The 20,010-nt window shown below is 48.8% G+C and overlaps 2 protein-coding genes across 2 annotated transcripts in view; both read right to left on the reverse strand.

Moving 5' to 3' along the window:
- Positions 1-89: 89 nt before the first annotated feature.
- On the reverse strand, positions 90-2,439 carry DHRS13 (dehydrogenase/reductase 13). Its single transcript, XM_021550856.2, has 5 exons — positions 2,313-2,439; positions 2,108-2,226; positions 1,367-1,490; positions 978-1,289; positions 90-440 (listed from the first exon to the last, which is right to left on the reverse strand). Exons 1-5 carry the CDS (start codon positions 2,437-2,439, stop codon positions 112-114), a joined length of 1,011 nt encoding a protein of 336 aa, XP_021406531.2. The 3' UTR covers positions 90-111.
- Positions 2,440-3,340: 901 nt separating this feature from the next.
- The window catches only part of PHF12 (PHD finger protein 12), a 31,130-nt gene continuing 14,460 nt past the window's right edge, over positions 3,341-20,010 (reverse strand). The window contains exons 4-15 of the mRNA XM_021550860.2: positions 18,103-18,490; positions 17,447-17,567; positions 16,400-16,532; positions 15,532-15,696; positions 14,794-14,955; positions 12,916-13,732; positions 10,786-10,908; positions 9,693-9,836; positions 7,694-7,792; positions 7,058-7,140; positions 5,104-5,242; positions 3,341-4,503 (exon numbers count right to left, since the gene is read on the reverse strand). Of these exons, the coding sequence (XP_021406535.2) occupies positions 4,169-4,503; positions 5,104-5,242; positions 7,058-7,140; positions 7,694-7,792; positions 9,693-9,836; positions 10,786-10,908; positions 12,916-13,732; positions 14,794-14,955; positions 15,532-15,696; positions 16,400-16,532; positions 17,447-17,567; positions 18,103-18,490 (2,709 nt within the window). The 3' untranslated portion in view covers positions 3,341-4,168. The remainder of the gene's footprint in view (positions 4,504-5,103; positions 5,243-7,057; positions 7,141-7,693; positions 7,793-9,692; positions 9,837-10,785; positions 10,909-12,915; positions 13,733-14,793; positions 14,956-15,531; positions 15,697-16,399; positions 16,533-17,446; positions 17,568-18,102; positions 18,491-20,010) is intronic.

Here is a 20,010-nt window from a genome sequence, read left to right on the forward strand (position 1 = left end):
TCCCCCTCCCAGCTCTGCTGCTCGTGGCGGGTGTACAAGCCGCGGTGCCCCTCGCTCGCCCCGTTCCACACGCACACGGCACCCCCGGCTCCCTGGCCGCCGCCATCGCCTTTATTGCGCCGTGAGAGCGGCAGGGCCCTGTGGACATCCCTGCCCGCATCCCTCACGCTGTCCCCCGGCCGTGCCCAGCCCCACCAGGCGCTCGCTGGCCTCCCAGAGCACCCGGGCCAGGCGGTCGTCGCGTGCCGCTGCCCACGGCAGCCGGGGCCCGCGGTGGGTGAAGTAGCGGCCGCTGAGGGGCTCGAGGCCGTCCCGCGTGGCGCAGTCCAGCACCGCCCGCGCGCCCTCGGACGCCTCCAGGAACAGCAGCCGGGCCAGCGGCAGCAGCAGCGGCTTCAGCCACAGCGGCGCGTGCCGGAACAGCGACGTGTTGACGAAGCCTGCGGGAGATTGGTGCATGTGGGGCATCCCCCTGTGTGTGCCGGGAGATGGCCGGGGTGGCCTTGGAGAAGTTGTCCCCCCCAGGTGCTGCCATGCTTGTCCTGCCTGTGCTGGGTGTGCCTCAGGTGCCACAGGTGCAAAGGGAGGTGCCATGCAGGTGAAAAAGGACAGGCTGTATAAAGGGATGTGTTGTGCACAGGGACGCTGTGAAAGGAACACGCCGTATCAGGGAACGCAGTGCAAGGGGACAAGGTCCAAAGGGACATGGCAAGATAAGGGACACGCTGTGAAAAGAGACACTGTGCACAGGGACACGTGCAGAGGGACCGACCGCATAAAGGGACACATGCAAAGGGCCACACCACATAAAGGGACACATGCAAAGCACCACACTGTGACGCTGACGGGGAGAGATGCTCCCCGTGCAGGAATTCCCTATGAAAAGGCCGCAAAGCAGGACGCCACCCTGCACAGAGGGCCGCCACGGGACACAAAGGTGTGCAGATCACAGACACCAAGGGTGACCCGGCTCCTACCTGGGTGCACGGCGTAGCAGGTGACCTGCGTGCCCTGCTCGCGCGTGGCCAGCTCGCGGGCGTGCAGCACGTTGGCCAGTTTGCTGTCACAGTAGTCCTGGAAGGTGGAGAAGAGCCCCGAGGGCGGCCGGCCCAGGGCCTCGGGGTGCAGGCGGCCGGCACAGTGGGCACTGGAGGCCACGATGACCACCCGGCTGGGAGCGCAGCTCCGCAGCCGCTCCAGCAGCAGCTGGGTCAGCAGGAAATGGCCCAGGTGGTTCACCTGGAAGGGGAGGCTGAAGCCATCCTCGGTCGTGCCCCCGGCGCTCACCCCTGCGGAGTGAGGAGGCAGTGGCAGCCTGTGGTGGTGCCCCAGGGGCGCACAGGGGATTTGGGGTCCCAGCACTCACCCGCGTTGTTGATGAGGAGGTGCAGCTGGGGCTCCTGGCGCAGGAAGGTGCTGGCAAAGGCTCTCACTGAGCGCAGGCTGGCCAGGTCCAGATGCATGAACAGCACCTCGTTGTTCCCAGTCTCCTGTGGGTGCAGGGGGGCTGGGGCAGGGCCAGGGGCCAAGCCGGGGGTGTGCCCTGCCCTGGGTGGGGGCTGGAGCCAGCCAGGGGCAGGGGGATGTTCTGGGGACTGGATCTGGCCCAAGGGCTACAGTGTGCTGGGACCCCCAGCATGGGAGGCTGTAGCCCCTCTGTGGTACAGTGTGCCCCAGAGAGTATGCCCCACCTTGGAGAATCTCGGGGTGCCTGGGGATGTCCTATGGGAGTGTCTGAGGGGTCATTCTTGGGGTGTGCCATGGGGCACCTGGATGTACCCATGGGCACGTTTTGGGGATAAATCATGTGATGCTTAGAGATGTTCCGTTGTGTGTTTTGGATGGTGTCCTCGGGGTGCACAGGGATGTCCTGGGGGGTCTCTTGTGGGCATCCCTGGGCTGCTGAGGGGATGCCATGGCAGTGTCCTCAGGGCACCCATGGAGATATCTGGGGGAGCTCATGTCATATCCACGGACACCCCGCGGGGGGGTGTCCTGGAGCTGCCCGCTGGGTGCCAGGGGTACCCTGGCGGTGCCATAGGGTTCGGGGATGTCCCGCGGCCGGGAATGCCGGGGGTTCCCCGGGGGTGCCGGTGCCGGCTCTCACCCTGCGGATGCGGCTGGCGGCGGCTTCTCCCCGCCGGGCGCTGCGGGTCGCCAGGATAACGCGGGCCCCGCACCGGGCGAGCTCCAGCGCCGTGGCCGCGCCGATGCCGCTGCTTCCCCCTGCGGAGCGGAGCGCGGGGGTGAGCGGCGGCCAGGGCCGCAGCGGGGCCCGTCCCGGTTCCCGGTTCCCGGTTGCCGGCGCTCACCGGTGACGATGGCGGTGCGGCCGCGCAGCTCGGGGCGGGCGCGGGGCCGCGGGGCGCTGCGCAGCCCGTGCCGGAGCAGCGCGCACAGCGCCAGCAGCAGCCCCACGCCCAGCAGCGCCCACCCCATCCCGCCGCCGCCGCCGTTCCGGGCAGCCCCGGCCCGCCCCGCCCCGTCTCCCCGCCCCGGCGGGACGGGCCCGCGGGCGGACGGCGCTGGGAGAGCCGGGCTCGTGGCGCCGGTGGGAGCAGGGATGGAGAGAAGGGTGAGTGCTGCCCCCCGATCAACGCCCCGAGGGGTGGGAGATCACGGAATATCGGGAATATCCGGTGGGAAGGGACCATCGGAGGTCATCTAGTCCAGCCCCCCCCACTCAAGCAGCGTCCTCTAGAGCACTGAGAACTATGCCTAGACAGCTGAATATCCCCAGGGATAGGCAATCTGCCACCTTTTGGGGCAGCCTGTTCCAGTGCATGGTAAAGGTCTTCCTCATGCTCAGGTGTAAGTTCTCTTGCTCCTATTTCTGCCCTTGCCTCTCCTTGTATTGCTCAGCACCCCTGGCTCTATCCCATCTGCTGACACCCCTCCTGCACATGGATGTATTTGCGAATAAGATCTCCTCAGTCTGCTCTTCCACAGGCTACCCAGGCCTCAGCTTTCCCTCATAAATGAGCTGTGCCAGTCCCTGATCTTCCAGGACACTTTCAGACTGTCGCTCCTGTCTTGAGGGGCCCAGAACTGGAAACATTTGAGGTGAGGTTGGGCCACAATGAGTTGAAGATGTCCTAGCACGTTGCAGGGGTTGGACCTTCAAGAGTCCCTCCTACCTCAACCAATTCCATGATTCCATCACCTTCCAGGCCTCACCCTCTTCCCACCAGCATGCTCCCACATCCCAGGCAGGACACCAGGGTCCTTCCATCCCACCCCAGCCTTGTCTCCCAGCTCAGGCTCCTCTGCAGTCAGACACTCTGGGGGAAGCTCCAGGTTGTGGTGACACGAGTGAAGACAGACAATCAAGAAAACAGAATGTGAAGTATTTTTTTTTTATATACAGAATACAGGAAAGTTTCTGTAAAGTCTAAAACGTTACAATTACTATGTACAGTGGAACTAGCTGTTCTGCTGCGGGGAGGTGGCAGAGAAACAAAAGAGACAGACAGGTTACGACAAAGGATCTGCTACAATAGACAATTTGAGGAACGTCATACCACATGTAGCACTGTACACAGCTTTAAAACATTGAAAAATGCCATCACTGATGTATTTACACAGAATCCAACACTTTTCCTTATCTGAAATAAAAAATAGGATGGACACCAGGAAAAGAACTCGTTTCTCACTTCCCATAATACACAGTAGCTACTTGTAGTGCAACCATAGCAGGGAGGGATGGGAAAAATAACTGCGGGAAGAAGAGCGCTTCTTTACATTAAATAAAACAATGATATTGTATAGATTTGCTGTATGAAAACTGTATTTCTCTTTTAATATAAAACTATTGTCACTGGCACAAAATAGAACAAGTTTCTGATTATTTTACAACTGCATGGGAACTATCTGTCAGAGAGAGTCCTCGAGTCAGACAGCGGTCACCCCTCGCTCTGACACGTCCTGCTCTCACTGCAGTTTTCCTTTTAAAATGAAATGTATAGTACAAATATATGTGCAAATGCCCCTAAAACTTGAGCAAAAAAGAAAAATTAAAAAAAGTTAAACGTTCTTTATTTCATGCAAACGGCGTGTGAACAGTCTCTGGGCCGACACAGAAAAATCCCACCTCGGTTTGTACATTTTTGCATTGTAAAGAGTCTGAGGGCGTTTTCCTTACTCCAAAAAGCTCTCTTCCTAAAAATTCCTAGGGAACTGAGTTGGACCGCAGCACGGGCACCTGGTGGGGTTTCAGAGAAAGCTTCTCCTCCAAGTCCATATCTTGTACTAAGGCAGTGTCCCCCTTGGGCTGTTTGGTCGCAAATTCGGTGATGCTGAAAACAAACTGCAGGCAGCCCAGCTTGATGTAACTGCCGTGGTGGAGCAGGGCCGTGCCCTCCCAGCCAGCCCCGCTGCCCCCGATCAAACTGGAGCTGCTGGCTTTGCAGTTACAGGGTTTTCGATGCTGCCCTTGTGCCTGTGAATTCATCACAGCAGCTTCTTCATGCGCCTCCTCTTCCTGTTTTCTGCTTTTATGTCGTTCTGGAAAAGAATAAAAAAAAAAAATGGTAAGGTTTGGGCAGGTCAGTAGCAGCTTGTTTTTATCAACAGGGGTTACTGCTGAGGTGCCTCATGGGTAAGATTCTCCAGCCATGAGGGATTTCAGTCTGCAGTGAGCAGCTGATCAAAGGGAAATGGGAATCTCCTCACAGCCCTGGAGAAGTTGAGGCATTTACATATCTATTTTGGCAGCCCAAGAAGAGGAAGCTGATCAGGTGGAGAGCAGGAGTGAGCCACGCAGGGACAGAATGCCTGCAGCACAGCCCAGACCATCTCACAGCCTGGGAAGGGAGGACATGCACAGGGAAATGCCTCAGGCCTGCTCCAAACTGGCTGCTCACTGGGACTGGAGCTTGGTAATTCCTGCACTGGAGGCTGGAGTAGGGTTTAGGTCAGAGCACAGAGCTCCCCAGGCTGTGGAGGAAGGTCTTGTGTAACCCCAACTGAGGGCTGTGGCAAGGCTCCCCTTTGAGCAAGGGGTGGACCAGCCTGTGCAGAACAAGGGGCATCAACAAGGAATTGGTTTCCACCTGCTCCTGCCCCCTCTCAATTAACTCCCTATGGTGGTGGTACAACACTCACTTATCACACTCTGCACTTTGGCAACAATACTGCTGGGAGGAGTGGGTGTCAACTTCTCCGAGAAGTCACATGAATACAGGACATTGTCCACAGTCGTCCCATGCTCACTGTAGTTCAACAGCTCGTAATGCTTCGTATTCTGAAAAGAAAGGGAAGAGGAGGGAATCAAGAGAGGAAGTTATAGAATAGTTTGGGTTGGAAGGAACCTTAAAGACCATCTTGTTTCAGCCCTGTGCCATGGGTAGGGACACCTTCCACTACACCAGGTTGCTCCAAGCCCCATCCAACCTGGCCTTGGATTGGGGCAGCCACAGCTTCTCTGTGCAGCTTGTCCCAGGGCCTCACCAGCCTCACAGGGAAACATTTCTTCCTAATATCCAATCTAACCCCACCCTCTGTCAGTCAGAAGTGCTTCTGCCCATACACACCTCTTTGGAGCACTGAAAGACAACCCCTTTTCCTTGTTGCCAGCAGTAGTCAAATAATAGGTGGTAAATATCTTCCAGCTTCAGAGACCACCAACCTGATCCCACAGCTCACAGAACAACCAGCAGAAGCTGCTTTCTGGCAGAGGTGGGCCAAAGCAAAGTAGGTTTTACCTACTGCACTTGAACCAACACATCTTTTGGGAACAGGATATTCAAGCTGATGCTCGCAAAAGCGAGCATTTTACAGGCCCACCTGATGCAAGCTTGGCTCGAGACCTGTGCCTAGCAGGAAGAGATGAGCTTTGGAAAACAAGCACAAGATGGCAAGAGGGATGCCATGTGCTGCAGCAGCCTCAGGACAGAGGCAGTCTGGGATTCACAGGCCCTGTGCAGGCTGAAATGCCAGCAGACATTACCGTGACATGCAGCGTTACACAAGCGGCGTCACGCTCAGCTGAGCTTTGTGCAGGATGTTGACAGAGCAGAGAAGATTTCAGGTTAGCTCACAGAAATCATCTGAGAGCTCAAGACCTCGTCCCTCAGGCACTACAAGGCTTTAATCAAGTTACAAAAACTCCATGTGCACATGGGAGTAGGTTTTGAAGTAACCTGCTAGACTGCAGCAGGAGAACCTGCAGAGAGAGCTCCAGGAAGGGGAATTCTCCCTCTCCAGAGTGACTACAGCCATAGGAGGGCCAAAGGTCAGTGCCTGGAGCCTGATTTATGACTGACCACTGTGAAGAGATGCTTCCACACAAATTTATGGTCAGAATCCCATTACTGAGTGTGTCTGGTAGCTTGCAGGGCACTGGAGGAACGGCCAAAGCTGGCTGTGGGTTAATCCTGGATCCTGCTCTGGAACTGGTTGACAAATGGTGATATAAAAGACTCGATCTTGCTTCAAAGACTGTTTCCATGCTAAGAGACATCTCCAGCAGTGCTGTTACTAGCAGGCCTGCTGGTCTGTTTACTTCAAGAACAAACTAATCTCTGGGCTGTAGCTAAGTAGAAACTGTAGGTTTCTGTTTATGCTGTGAGCTTAACTGAAGTTTTAGCTAAATACATAATTTATAGAGAACTGCAGATGCTATGAATGCTTTGCTCCCCCATCACCCTTGAAAACAAGGGACTCAGAGTAGTTCCTTGGTTTGTTCCAGCTGAGGTTCCATGTTGACACAAAGTTTAGCTTTTATTAACAACACATTTGGATCAAAAAGTATCAGACCACATCTATGTCCTTTTCTTTCCCTAGACACCAGCAGTGACAGCGCTGACTTGTGGCTAGTCCTTGCCCACAGGCAGTCAGGGAATCGTGCTGGCAGAGCTCTGTGTTTCAGAAAAGGGTTTGACAGAAAATGCTGACACAGCCTCCACTGGAGTGAAAAACAGCTCTTACTTTGTAGTCCACAAAAGGAGCACCACACAAAGACAACCTGCTGCCTGCATCTCCAACTCCCATTGCCATGCACACCAAAAATTAAAAATAATAATAATAATGAAAAAAAAAAAATCACTCAGGCACTCACCTCATCATAGAATATGCAGGCATGTTTGCCAGACACATAGTTACAGTGACCATAGCTTGTAAGGCACACATCCATATCAGCTCCTGTCATGGGGGAGGACAAAACAGGCTCAGTTTGTATTGGGGAAAAAAATCCAAACTGTCAGGCACCAGAGAACAACAGACAGAATTAAACTTCAATTAGCAAAACAACAGGGGAGCAACTGCTTTTGTCCTGCTCCCAGGACTGCATGAATAATGCTTCGATAAGCCACCAACAAAGTTTCAGTGGGGGAAGGGAGCCAACAGTTCCACAAAGGTTGAAGAGCATTGCACTGCTCCTGGGTCTACCCAGAGCACCAGAAGAATCTAAGCAACAAGAAACAAAACCTGCAAGCAAACCATAACTTTCCTCTCCATCAGTCAGGCATTAAAACTCCAAGACACCTGTTCTAGTTATGACACCAGGTGACAGAGCTGCCCCCCACACGGATTCGTGCAGATGGGGGATTTCCACACTTCTTGGTAGTGCAGAATCCCAGTGCAAGTGGCCACAGTGAGTCTGTTTCCTTTGACACCCACTTGGCAAAGACCTTAGGGAGGGTTCAGGGAGAACCATCCTGATTCTGAAAGGTTGGGGCAGGAAAAAGCAACTCACCTGTCCCAATGTAGAGGGTTCGATAGCACATATTGACTGCACCCCCCAAGCCCATCAGAGGATAGAACACTGCCCGGGCTTGCACTTCCTTTCTTTGCGCTGCAAGATAAAAAGAAATTACTTGAACAATGTTATCAGCTGGGAAAGCTGCTTGACCCCAGTGTCCCTAGCTCAGAAAGCACAGAACCTGAGGAGGATGCAGTCAGCTTTGGCCTAAGCACCAGTTCCCAACCCTCTAGGAATGTCTGTGCATTAATCCTCTTTTTGCCAGTCAGAGAAAATTGCTTTCTCATAACCCACACAAGCCATGCAAATGGGGAGCATTAACACTGAGTGTGCACAATGGAGCCACGCTGAGGAACACACAAGCCTTCTACCCCTGGCTTCTTTCCTAATCTCTTCTACTCTGGGTAATCGGAGAGCTCAGTCTTTTTTCTCTAAGTGTCACTTAAAAAGAATTGGTGCTGGTGAATTCACCAGCTTCACAGCAGTGATTTCATTTCTAGTGAAGCTGCAGGAAAAACACCTGGGCTGAATGGGGCTTGGCAGGGACAAACCCAGCTCCCAAGACAGGATGATTAACTGAGTGGACTCTTTTACCCTCAGGTCAGTCCCTATGGCACACTTGACAATGGCTGGTCCAAGGCTGAGCCTCCAGAGCAGTTCCAAGTTCAAATCACACACTCCATGTTAACTGGACAGAAAATCTTCTGTGGAACAGATATTGAACTCCATTGGGCTACACTGGCCTAGCCACGATTTCAGCACTGTCTTTTGGAGGAAAACCCCTTATACATAGAGTTTAAGCCTCTCCTGATATCTTATCTGCAGGATGGCGTTACCGCAAGAGGGTGAAATCAAAGAACAGAACATGAGGATTATGAAAGACTGCAGAGGTACCTACATCAGTAATAGTGGCCACACCAAGTGGCATCACAAGTTCCACCTCTGCCTGGCTGCCCTGCATGAATCCTTTCAGCTGCCTGGCTCTGCGGGGCTCACTAAGGGCTTTGGATCTAACATTTCATCAGCAATGCTAAGCAGCCAGTTGGATGCATCATTCCTGCCCAAAAAGGGTGATGGGTTAAGACAGAATCATTCTGCCTTGAGAAAGGCAGACTGCTGAAGAATTCCAGACCAGGAAGGCAGCTCATACCACAGCCTGCTGCTGTGTCCTGCAGCAGCCATCACAAGAAGACTGACAAAGCATTTGGGGAATGCTGTGATGCTAAAGCAGGCAAGCACAGAGCTTCAGAAAAAGATTACTGACTGACTTCCAAAGATCTTATCTGGGATATTTACCCCCAGGCCTGGCAGAGGGGGAGCAGAGAACTGCTTCCACAGCAAGGCTCTCCAGTTAGTGTTTGAAAGCAGATTAAACTGACTGGGGCATGCAGAGGAACACGTTCACCCTGCAGCTTTAGGTGATACCAGTGGTAATAAACAAAGCCAAACTCAGGAATCTGGAGATTTCCAACAGAAACTCCAGTTGTTTTCCATTACTGGCATTTGTAGTGGTTTCAGCTTGATACTGACATTCTGAACACGCAATGACAATGTCACACATATATTCTGTGCTCCAGTTTCTCCTGTTTTTGTGCTTTTATCACAACCAACTCCTCCAGAAAGACAGAGCAGGAATTCACAGATTTCTCTTGCCCATCTCAAAGGTAAAAGTGCAAAGAAAAGCCACCAAGCACCTGAGATGAACCTTCTCATCTACTGCTAATTCTAAGATGAATAAAACACAACTTCACTACACATTTCCAGTAGGAAGTATGAAGGTACTATAAGTATTCACATTGCTCAAATTTGTAAATAATTAAGTAGAGGATCCTGATGGAGTTTCTGGTCAGTGGATATCCAGAGCAGGGGATGAGAAGAAAGAAAAGTGAAAGGCAGCATCAGATACCAGAAGAAGAGGGAAATCTCCTTCAAAGAATAGGCAGTAGCAAATCTATGGCTCAACATAACCCAGCTATTCTAGGGCTGCTCTTACCTTCAATGTGGTTTCCCACAGGAGATTGCTGATGGGAATTGACACTGCTCACTAGAGACTGAGCTTTGGGAGGAAAGAGCTGATGTATTCTCTGCAAGGCCAGAAACTTGATCAGCTGCTCATCCAGCATATTTATCTCAATCTCTGTTAATAAACAAAAAGCAATTAGTAAGTTATTCAGGGAAAGAATGCAATCTGAGCTGCAGCGGATTTAGCTGTCCCACTTTCAAACCTGCTGTTTTCTTAAACAGCAAAGACTTGACCAATTCTGCAATATCAAGACTCCTACACATAGGTGAGCTATTATTTCACATCACTTCCTGTGAACAGAGTGTGAGGACAGTGCCAGCCACAGCTGGAGAGCTCCAGCTGAGGCAGCAAACAGAGGTTTGAGGGAACTAGGGTTGATAAAAGCTGAAAATCTGCTGTTTTGGCCCAGAATCAGCAGGTCAGTAGAGATGGCCATTGCACTCCTTTGGACAGCATATTGGGTCCTTCCTCTGAAGCTCTGCTACCTGGTTAGAAAGTCCAGCCCTGCATCACAGAGACCTGTAACCCCCTTTGAAGCTCCTGCAGGCTCAGTAATCTGCTAACAGGCACTCTGCTAACATTTGCCATCTCTTGCCAAATGCAACAAAAGGAAATAAAAACCAGGCCAGTCTAGGAGACTGACAGAAGCAGAAATTATAAAACTAACAGACCCACTGGAGCATCACCACTCAGGTGACTGCTCTACTACATGATCTATTGCTGCTGGACTTCACATCTGCCAGGAGCAGCTCTGGATTGCAGCTAGCACCACAACATGGCAGGGCTGCAGGTTTCTGCATGTGAATTCCACCTGGAAAGCAGCCCAGTTGTGATTCTTCCCCAGAAAAGCTTCAGGCAGAAACACTTTCATTGGCCTTGCTGCCTTGGCAACACTAGGAGCAGGGAAGCATGTGACATATTTAAGGTAATGTACACCCAGCCCCTCCCTCACCTGACTACAACCCTTCTTTATCTCTGGAACTTTCCCCTAAGCAGGGATGGAATGCTTTAGGGAAGCAAACACACATGGCTAACAGAGACTGGTGATGAATTAAATACTCACCCCCGTCCATGAACGCTTTCAGGGAACCAGTGAAGTCCAACATAGCTGCAGAGTTTGAAGTGAGTGATGAGGGTAGAGTTAAAGCGCTTCCTATGGATAAGGTGCTGGGACTGACCTTACCATCTACAGAGAGAGGTGATGGAGAGATGTCACTGTGACGTTCACCAGACATGCACCCAGCCCTCAGCCTGCCCTTGGCTGCCAAGCTACTCCAAAATGACTCATTTTGCTCATAGTCATACTTTGAAAAAGGCCTGAACTAGAGGCCAGGAGCTTTCTTCTGCTCATAGAAAGGCTTCTGTGTGCCTCCAACACAGAGCCAAATGTGACTTCTGCCTCGTCTCCAGCTGCTGGAGGAATTTTTGACCTATACATTTAATCTCCTACTCCCTGTGGTGACACTGGAAAGATGAGCACCAACTCCCCAGGAGCTTGAAGAATTTATTAAACATAAGAGACATTTGCCAAGAAGATTGTCTATGTTTTAACACGAATAAAAAGCACAACTGCCCTGTTTTTTTTTCTACACCGTTATAAAGTCTGGGGTGCACATCACTGTCCAGAAGGAATATGACAGTCATAAGCAGATTCTATTATTTACAAAATAAAATCCTCCTGCCTTGGAAGTGACCATGCAACTGAAAGAGGCAATGGCAAATGCCAGGAAACAAAAGCCCTGTAATGTGTTGTCAATACCAGATCTTCTTGAGCTGGTTTGCTTATAACTACTGAAATTTATGGCAAAAAGTCATGAGCAATTTGCATTTTTGTACTCAGCAGCAAAATTTCTGCACCACAATTTTTGTTATAAATATATAATCCATCGTGTTAGATGGAAAATTTAAATGTTTACACCTTTCCCGAGAGACAGTACAGCAAGTAATGATTTTGTAGAACACAAGCTTTGCACCAGATGCAATTATTTAACATCTTAAGTAACTGCAAAATTATGTAGCGTTTGAAGCGCTCTTCAAACCACAAGCACGAAGTTTTCTATAATACAGTCGCATTTCCTCCACCAGAACTTCTCCCAGCCTTGCATTTCTAAGCAGGGCATGGTCAAATCAGCAGCCTCAGAGTAACCAAGTTTATTCAGAAGGAGGCCAAATACCCTGAGGACTGCTTCCAAAGGCGAGGCAAAGCTTAGAAGTTACTCATTGAGAAATATTAGAAAGGATTATAAAAATATGTTGCTCTGTTGCTTTACAACCACCAGACCTGAGCCACTCCACACAAGCCTGACACTGAGCAGGTTGGAACTGCATGGGAAGTGACATACAGATATGTCACGTGCTTTTCAGTGACTGCTCCCACCCAACCTGCACAAAGGGTTTGCTGGTTTGAGTCTTGAGCTGCTGTGGGGAGAGGGAAAAGGAAGAGAATGCCATATATGAACATTTATTCTAGCAAAATTTGAGCTGTGGGCAGTTACTCCAGCATCCATCAACATCTCTGACTTTATGTTTCTACACTAAAAATGGGTATATACACTCTCTTGTATACCTTGCTATTATTTAGCAAGTTTTTTGGGTACAACTCAGGATCCCTGGCATATCCAAGTCCATAACTACCCTGTGTCAGACCAACAGATCCTAAGCAGACTACAGCTTCTCATGCCCACATTTCTCCAACACCAAGGCTGTGCACATGAAGACTCCAACAACACCTGTAGTAGGGGACACAACCACTGCCTGAACAGTTACTCTGGATTAGATCCCAGAGAGCTGCTCTTGTGAGAAGGACTGACTACCTTGCAATCCAAATGGCCATTTGAAACAAACCAGTGGTTTTACAGCAGCGCTGGGGTTTTAAAGCAGCAGCTGTTGAAACAACGAGACAGCAGCCAAGTGATATAAAGCTACTGTTGCTTTCAAGAATTCAACTGACCTACTATCCTGCTTGTCAGGACAGAAATCCCCCCTCAAATAGAGACAGCCAGCAAAAATACATTCCATGGCTCCCATAAAGAGACCTAAGACAGAGGAGACCTGAGAAACTTCAGCCGGCTCTCCACAGAAAGCCCAATTCCCAGTCAAACAAGGATACACTGCTACAGCCTTGAGATTTTGAATGAGGTTTAGCCTGAGCTTTTCTCAGCCCCAGGGCCAAGGTCAGTGGCTCAGCACGTACCTGAAGGTGGTGCTGGTGAACAGAATCTGTTTGTGGACCCAACAGCTGAGATGCCATCTCCTGCAGCCTGGGGAGGGGTGAGAGCCCGGGTGGCACTGAGCGGGGAGCCCCCGGCCCGCAGCTCTGCCGTCAGCGGCGGCCCGATCTGCGTCTGCACATTCTTCCTTTGCAAAGTGCTGGTGGTCTCCAGGCTGCCACAGGAGCTCGATATGGACGTAGGCAAACTCGTGACCGGCGCAGATCCCCTTTGTGCACAAGAAACGGGTCCTGCTACGTTCTCTGTTTTGACAATGGTTCCAATGGTGTGATTCAGAAGTCCGCAACTCGCTGGGGGCGTGAGGGGCCGAGGCCACGTTTGCCGATGAGACAAAACAGGTATTGTGTTCCCAGAGCCCGTGAGCCTCTGGGAGTCAGTCAACTGTGCTGAGGATTCGGATGAAACGCCGTAGAAATGAGGCCCGTTCACTTTAATGTCAGAGGCTGTCGGCCCGTTCGAAGTCCCGCAAGAAGACGCCTTCTTGGATTTATCTATACAAGAGCTGCAGTTAACATCTTCCTGTGACAAAGTCTGCTGGGATTGCGAGGAGCTCAAGGAATTCTGGGTGGTAATCCCTGAGGTGCAGGATGACATGGAATAGAGGGAAGGTGTGGGTGCCTTGTCAGCTGCCTGGTAAGGGTTGGCGAGTGAGCCATCTGCCACAATAACAGGCTTAATATCAGCCTTCTCTGTTTGTTCAGAGTCCCAAAGCGAAGTCATCTGCTTAGCAGATAAATGTTTCAATATGCTGCACTGGAGCGCAACAACACTACAGAGCCACTGGAAGGGAGAAAAAAGTGCAGGTTAGCTCTGGAGGCAGCAGTGCTCCAAACCTCTACAGTTGCTCCATCATTCACCCAGCTCGAGGAAATCCAGATGCTGACTGCTCAGATGCAGTGTGGAACTACAGCATCTGCTCTGGAGTTCATCTACAATTAAGAGAAAATTTTGTGCAGAGGTATGGAAGTGCAACCAAAATTATGTACTATTTATCTCTACGCTGGAGGTAGGACAGAGAGGGGCAGAGATTTAAGGAGGGAGAAGGCAGCATTTCCTCACCTCCAAACTCCTTCTCGTCTCTTGTTAAATGCTGCAACTCTTCAGGTTACAAACACACTTTTCACTAATTTGGGCTTCTAGCCAAACACAACCCTCCAACTTACTCTACAGCATGTTGGAAAGAAATGCTGCTCTACCTCAGATATAGGGAGTAGAAAGCTGGGAGTAAAAAACTTTTACATAAAGTGGAGGAAGAGCAAAAGATTTATTCTAAGTTTTAAGCTCCATGGTGGATATGCACCTGCCACATAAAATAAACTTGTCTGCACTAAAGGAAGGACTTGATTTCTCCACTGACTGCAACTTAACATGCCCTTACACTGTGGAATCTGGCCAGAAGTTTCATACAAGTTTTAAACACTCATTTGACCTTGATTTACATGTCCAATTCCATCCGCAATAAAAAATGACCCAGAAATGGGACGTTAACTTATAAATAAACGTGTCAGAGAGCAGCCTTACATAATCAAAGTGCAAAGTATTTCCCCTCAGTCACGAAATAAAGATGACTTCTAGACAGAAGGCCCTCGACTCCATTCTTAAGGCCAGAGGACTATAGCACCACTTCCCTGAAGTGTCAAATGAGGAATTTTACATCTCACCTGGAAAGTCAAAGTGAAGTTTTAATGCACAAGGGCGTCAGAGACAAGACAAGCTATCACCTTCACACACGAGCTTGAGATTGGTTTCCTAGACAACTGCTCCATCATGACTGAAGTGGAAGGGGATCTTTGTACCAAAGCAACTACACACACAGAGTCCAAGCATTTGACTTAATTTACCTCCTGTTGTTCTGTCTGGCTGGCTAAGTGCTCAGTGTTCAAAAGGTGCTTCTGCAAGGGTTCCTCAGGGATCCCGTTACAGATCAGCTCGCCATCTCTAATTGCTGCAGGCGCGAGTAACGGGGGTGGAAGCCGGTATTGGGACTTTATAGCATCAGGAACCTACATTGTGGAGAAAGAAGATCACACATGAGAACAATTACTCAAGAATGACTAGTTAAACCAAGTGCCTGATCAGCACTAAACTTTGCATTTGATGTTTTCTCACCCAAAGGAATCCTGCAGATACATTAGAAGTATCAAGGACTGAGTACTTTAAATTGATGTAGCCATGCTGAAATTAATAGGTTTTATTCCCTTAGTTCAGACATGACTTTGGTACAACATGGTGGCTACAGCATAAGAGAAGTCAAGAAAAAAACTGTATGGCAGTTTTCAGGCATCCTGGCAACAAACAGAGCCTCAAATCTGACTGTAGGGCCACCTTCAGGAAGTTTTGTGTTGTACATTCTATGCTTGTGCTAGATTTAAGTGCTTATTTACAATAATTGAGCCTTATAGTTGAAGGAAAGAGATCTTCTTAAATCCTACAGGTAGCGAGTGTTGACTCTCAGATCTCTCACCCACACAATTATTCAGACTGTCTTCTTCCTCCTGCCCCAAGGAGTACACTGGTTTCCCTTCCAAACTAAACCCCATACACAGGGGTCTTCACCCACCACTATTTGTTACACATACCTTCAGACCTTTCCTCTTCACTGACTGAAGAACTCTGCGATTCGGAGGGTGTTTCTTATGGATTCGGTTTAAGAAATCCACTTTGACAACATGCTGGGAGATGGTGTCCTGGAACCGGTCAAATACTCGGCACCGATTACTCAGGGTCAAATTCTTCTGGTTCAGCTGGGTGATCAGATAATGCCACAGGAGTTAGGGATCTGCAGGTCACTCTAAGGTACCCTAAGACTTTCATAATGCCTCGGAGCACTGGCAGTACAGCATCAGCTCAGCTTTAGACTATTTGTTTCCTGCAGCACTAACAATTTCTGTTAAAGGGCACATTGCTGGAGATGAATACAAAAGCATTTAGAGGCCGACTAAGCAGTATCAATGCTCTCAGAAGCAGTTTGTGTGGGGAAAAAACTCTTTGTTTCAGCCCCCTGTTTCCTGAGTATTTAAGTCTCAAGTACATTGCTTTTCCAAAAATGAAAACTCCCTCTTGGAATGAAACTTTTTTGGGTTAAGCATGCAAAGAATTACTTCCCCTATTTGTAGCACTGTGCTGCTTTGTATCCCAGTTCTGGAAGCTCATCTAGATCTTAAAGAGTCCAGTCAAAAACTAGACAAGCTGTCAGTGAGCCACAATCTGAGCTGTCAGCTTCAGTTACAGGAAGGAGTTCCCCCATCTTTATATCTTATTGCAGAGAGCAGCATCATATTCCTTTGGAGAGTGTGTTGCTTGCAGCAGGAGCTTTACAAGCGTTACAGGGAGCAATAAGAGCTCAGAAGCTGTTTTACATTTGTTGTGCCTTGTCCTTTAATAGACCTGCCAGGTTCCACTCCAGCATCCGGTTACCATACTGCAATCATAGTCAGTCCTGCTTACCACCACGTGTTCTATGTGATTTGGGCACATCCATCTACCCAGAGGCATGGCAGTAAGCGGTGGCTCCAGACAATCCATGTGGAACAGGAGTGGGCAATAATCACACTGGATTAGAGGTGCCACTCTGCAACTCCTGAGAAGAGAAAACCAAGTCTTATTCCCTGTAGAGAGTATAAGTAGAACATTCAGGCAAGCTTGGCTGACCACTTCAGTTTTTCCTCTACACTGTTGTTTGCACCAAAAAGCAGGATTTCTGATTTGTAACTTGATCTGTATAGACCTTCTTTAAGATCCACTCGAGGGAAAACCTTTATTTGAAGCAAAATTCAGAGATCAAAAGGAAATCTCAGATTTAAGTAATTACAAGTTTCCTTAGAGGAATCATGAGTGTCGCTGAGACGTGTACATCAACAAGGTGTTCTCGGAACAAGTCTCAAACTCCAGAAAATCAACTACATCTCAATCCCCAGGCTTTAAAAAAGCCTTTGCTCTTGACAAAGTCATCAGTTGTTCTCCACAAAAGTCCACCTGAATCCCCATTCCACATCAAGAAATTCACTCTGACTGAGTTTCTGAAATAAAGGTTTCATTTTCACTGACATTTTGAATTGGGGTTGATCTATGCATTTTTTAATGCAGTGTTACAAAACCCATCCGTATTTTGTACTGGTTTTCAGATTTACAATTTCAGCACAATATTCCTATTTGCCTTGGGCTTATAAATCTCTCAGTAGATTTCTATTTCCTAAAGGTCACCTCCTCACACACTTCCTTCACAAACCATAAACAAACATCACCATTTACTAAGCCACCATCACTTTAGAGTATTTCTTTGCAGAAAAACATTGAAGACAAGATGGCTCAATCTTGTCAATCTTCAGGCTACATTTCAGAATGTACAGCTGGACCTACACTTGCTGTGGTTAAACACCTGTTATTTAGCAAAGATGAATATTCTCCCATTTGTTTAGAGGATTGTAAGTAATGAAGGAGAATGGAAAAGGAAACAGGTAATCTACTTTTTTCAGCAAGAACTTGAACAAGTACCTGTTGCATGTGAAGCAGACCTTCACTGGCAAGGGAACCAAACCATTGTGGTCTAACTCGTGTTGTGCTTTCTTGACATTCTTTCCTGTGGTTTCTTCCTTTCTCCTCCTCTTACTAGTACCTGAAAAGGAAATTTTAAAAAGCTTTGTGTTATCCACATAGCAGAGGTTTGCCTTCTGGTAGATACATATAATCATCTCAGAAAAGTCAAAGACTGCTGCTTAAGGAACCTCCATCAACCACTAAATCTAGCCTTAAGTGACAGAGACTGTCTTTAAAGGCAGATATATTTCACACTTAGTAATTTCAGTGACACCCTACACATTTAGTCACTACTTTGTTACTATTATTGCATCATAAATCAAAAATCAAGTATTTTGACAACTGATTTTTTCATATTGATGATCTAGACCAAGGTGAGAACAACAAGCATCTATCACAAGTCCTCATGGACATGGTGTGTAGTTGCAGAGTCCCCACAGATTTGAAAGGCATCTGCTGCTAGGCAGCTGGAGGACAGCCAGAGGTACCTCTGTTTTCACCAGCATGCACCACTGCAGCCACAACTGTCAAAGAGTCAGGAGGGAAAAGAGGAAAGATGGCAGCAGGATGCAACTGCAGACATCTTCACTAACAGCAGACGAGGCCCCGCTCACCTGGAAGTGCTGTGGTGCAGGTCAGTTCATTCGGCAGCTGGAACTGCGTTGGGTTCCTTTCCATGGCAGCAGCAATAAGAAGCTCAAAGGGTCGCTTCAGCTGGGGCTGCCCACAGTCCATTTCTGCAATGGCAGAGTCATCATCCACGTCAATTATGTCCTCATCGACATCATTCTGCTCTGAGTTGGGGGTCTCGGTGCTGGCATTGGATGTGGGAGTGCCAGGCCGGCTCGCTCTCCTTTCCAAGATCCTGGCATGCGCATTAGCCCTGATGCTGCTGCTAGACCTGTCCAACAGGTCTGCGTCACTGGTGGGGGAGGTGGTCCTTTTCCCAGATTTGTCCACCAATCCATTTACCTGCCCCAGCTCTTTCTTCTGTTCTCGCTTCTGCACGACATGAATAGGCAGGCTTATCATGGAGGCCACAAACAAAGCACATCAACCTTGACAAATATGTGATTGAAGACAAACAGCATCTGAAAACGCTTGAGCCACGCACTACAACTTCCCCCTTGAAGTCATTAGAGCCTCGATCAAGAACAGTCTGATGGCACCTAAGGTACAGGTGACAGAACAGCTGAAGAGAACCAAGCATGGGGAAGAACATTACCATATGTCTCTCCTTTCAGGGTAGCTATACTTGAGTCCAGATCAGGGCAACATTTCACAGCATCTAGTCCTAAACATGTGACAAATCACACAACTGTTTACTTTGCTACCAACACTGAAAAACTTCACAGCAAACTGTTCACTGTTGATGCACTTTACTAACCCTGGCACTGCATACAAACCCATCAGGGGTTGAGAAGGTCAGCTTGAGAATACAAGCACAACATACAAACAACACTCTGCTATCTCCTGATGACAGGAATCTCGAACAAGGTGCAGCAAAGGAAACTATAGATTGCCAACACCACAAGATCCATTTTTCAATATAAGGAGATGCTGCATGGCATGGGGTGGGCAACTGTGCACGGTTTCAGTGCTTAAAGCACCACCCATATGGAGGAACCAATATACTCCATCACTAACATGGTCTGCAAAGGGAGCAAAGTGTTTTCAGGCAATTTTTAATATAGAAAAGTTGGGGATTTTCTCATTTTCTTTCTCTTTTTATTTTATTATTTGTTTTTCGATTTGTGACCTTCATTTCTATTGTTGGCAGATGGCTGAACAGTACCCTGGAAACCTAACAAGGCAATCACTTCAGGAACAAAAGGCTGAGCACACAGTTTTCTTCCAATCTGTTTTGGGTGTCACTTCAAGGGAACAGTTGCTAGATAGCTTGGTGCAGTTTCTAAACCCTCTGCTAAGCAGCCCTATGTGGTCACAGCAATAAGATGTTTACATTGTGCAAGACAGCTTCCTGGAGAAAGAGCATCAAGGCAAAAAAAAAAAAAAAGACAAGTTACAATATTGCCCAATCACCTCCTTCCTATCCTGTTCAACAGCTCAGGAAATCATAACTCACTGTGATTTCACCCTCTGCTGATGTACAACTGCTGTGAAGTCACTCTTCTAAAAAACACATATTAAGTAGAATCAGAGCCCTGATGGCAAAGCTGTATTAATGTGACTCCCATTCTGTCTGTAGACAGCTCACCTCCTCAAGCACAGGAGCCATTCCCATCTCCTCTGTGCCTCAGCTCTCCCTCCTTTCCAGAAAGGGGAAGGAAAACAGTTTAAAAGGCACAGATTGACAAGAAGGTATCAGGCCCTTCAGTTTTATTTCTTAGTGGTGATGTTAAAATATCGTGAGGGTCTCACCAAGACTCCTTCAGTTTCTTTAAGCCCTTTCCTAACAAAACCCTTTGCAAACGTGAGCACAAAGAAGCAGCTCTGGTTGTCTGAGTACACACGAAGGGAGAGGCAGGTATAAACCACAGGATTCAGGTTTCAAATGGCCA

The sequence above is a fragment of the Lonchura striata genome, chromosome 20 (assembly GCF_046129695.1).
Source record: "Lonchura striata isolate bLonStr1 chromosome 20, bLonStr1.mat, whole genome shotgun sequence".
NCBI classification, from domain to species: domain Eukaryota; kingdom Metazoa; phylum Chordata; class Aves; order Passeriformes; family Estrildidae; genus Lonchura; species Lonchura striata.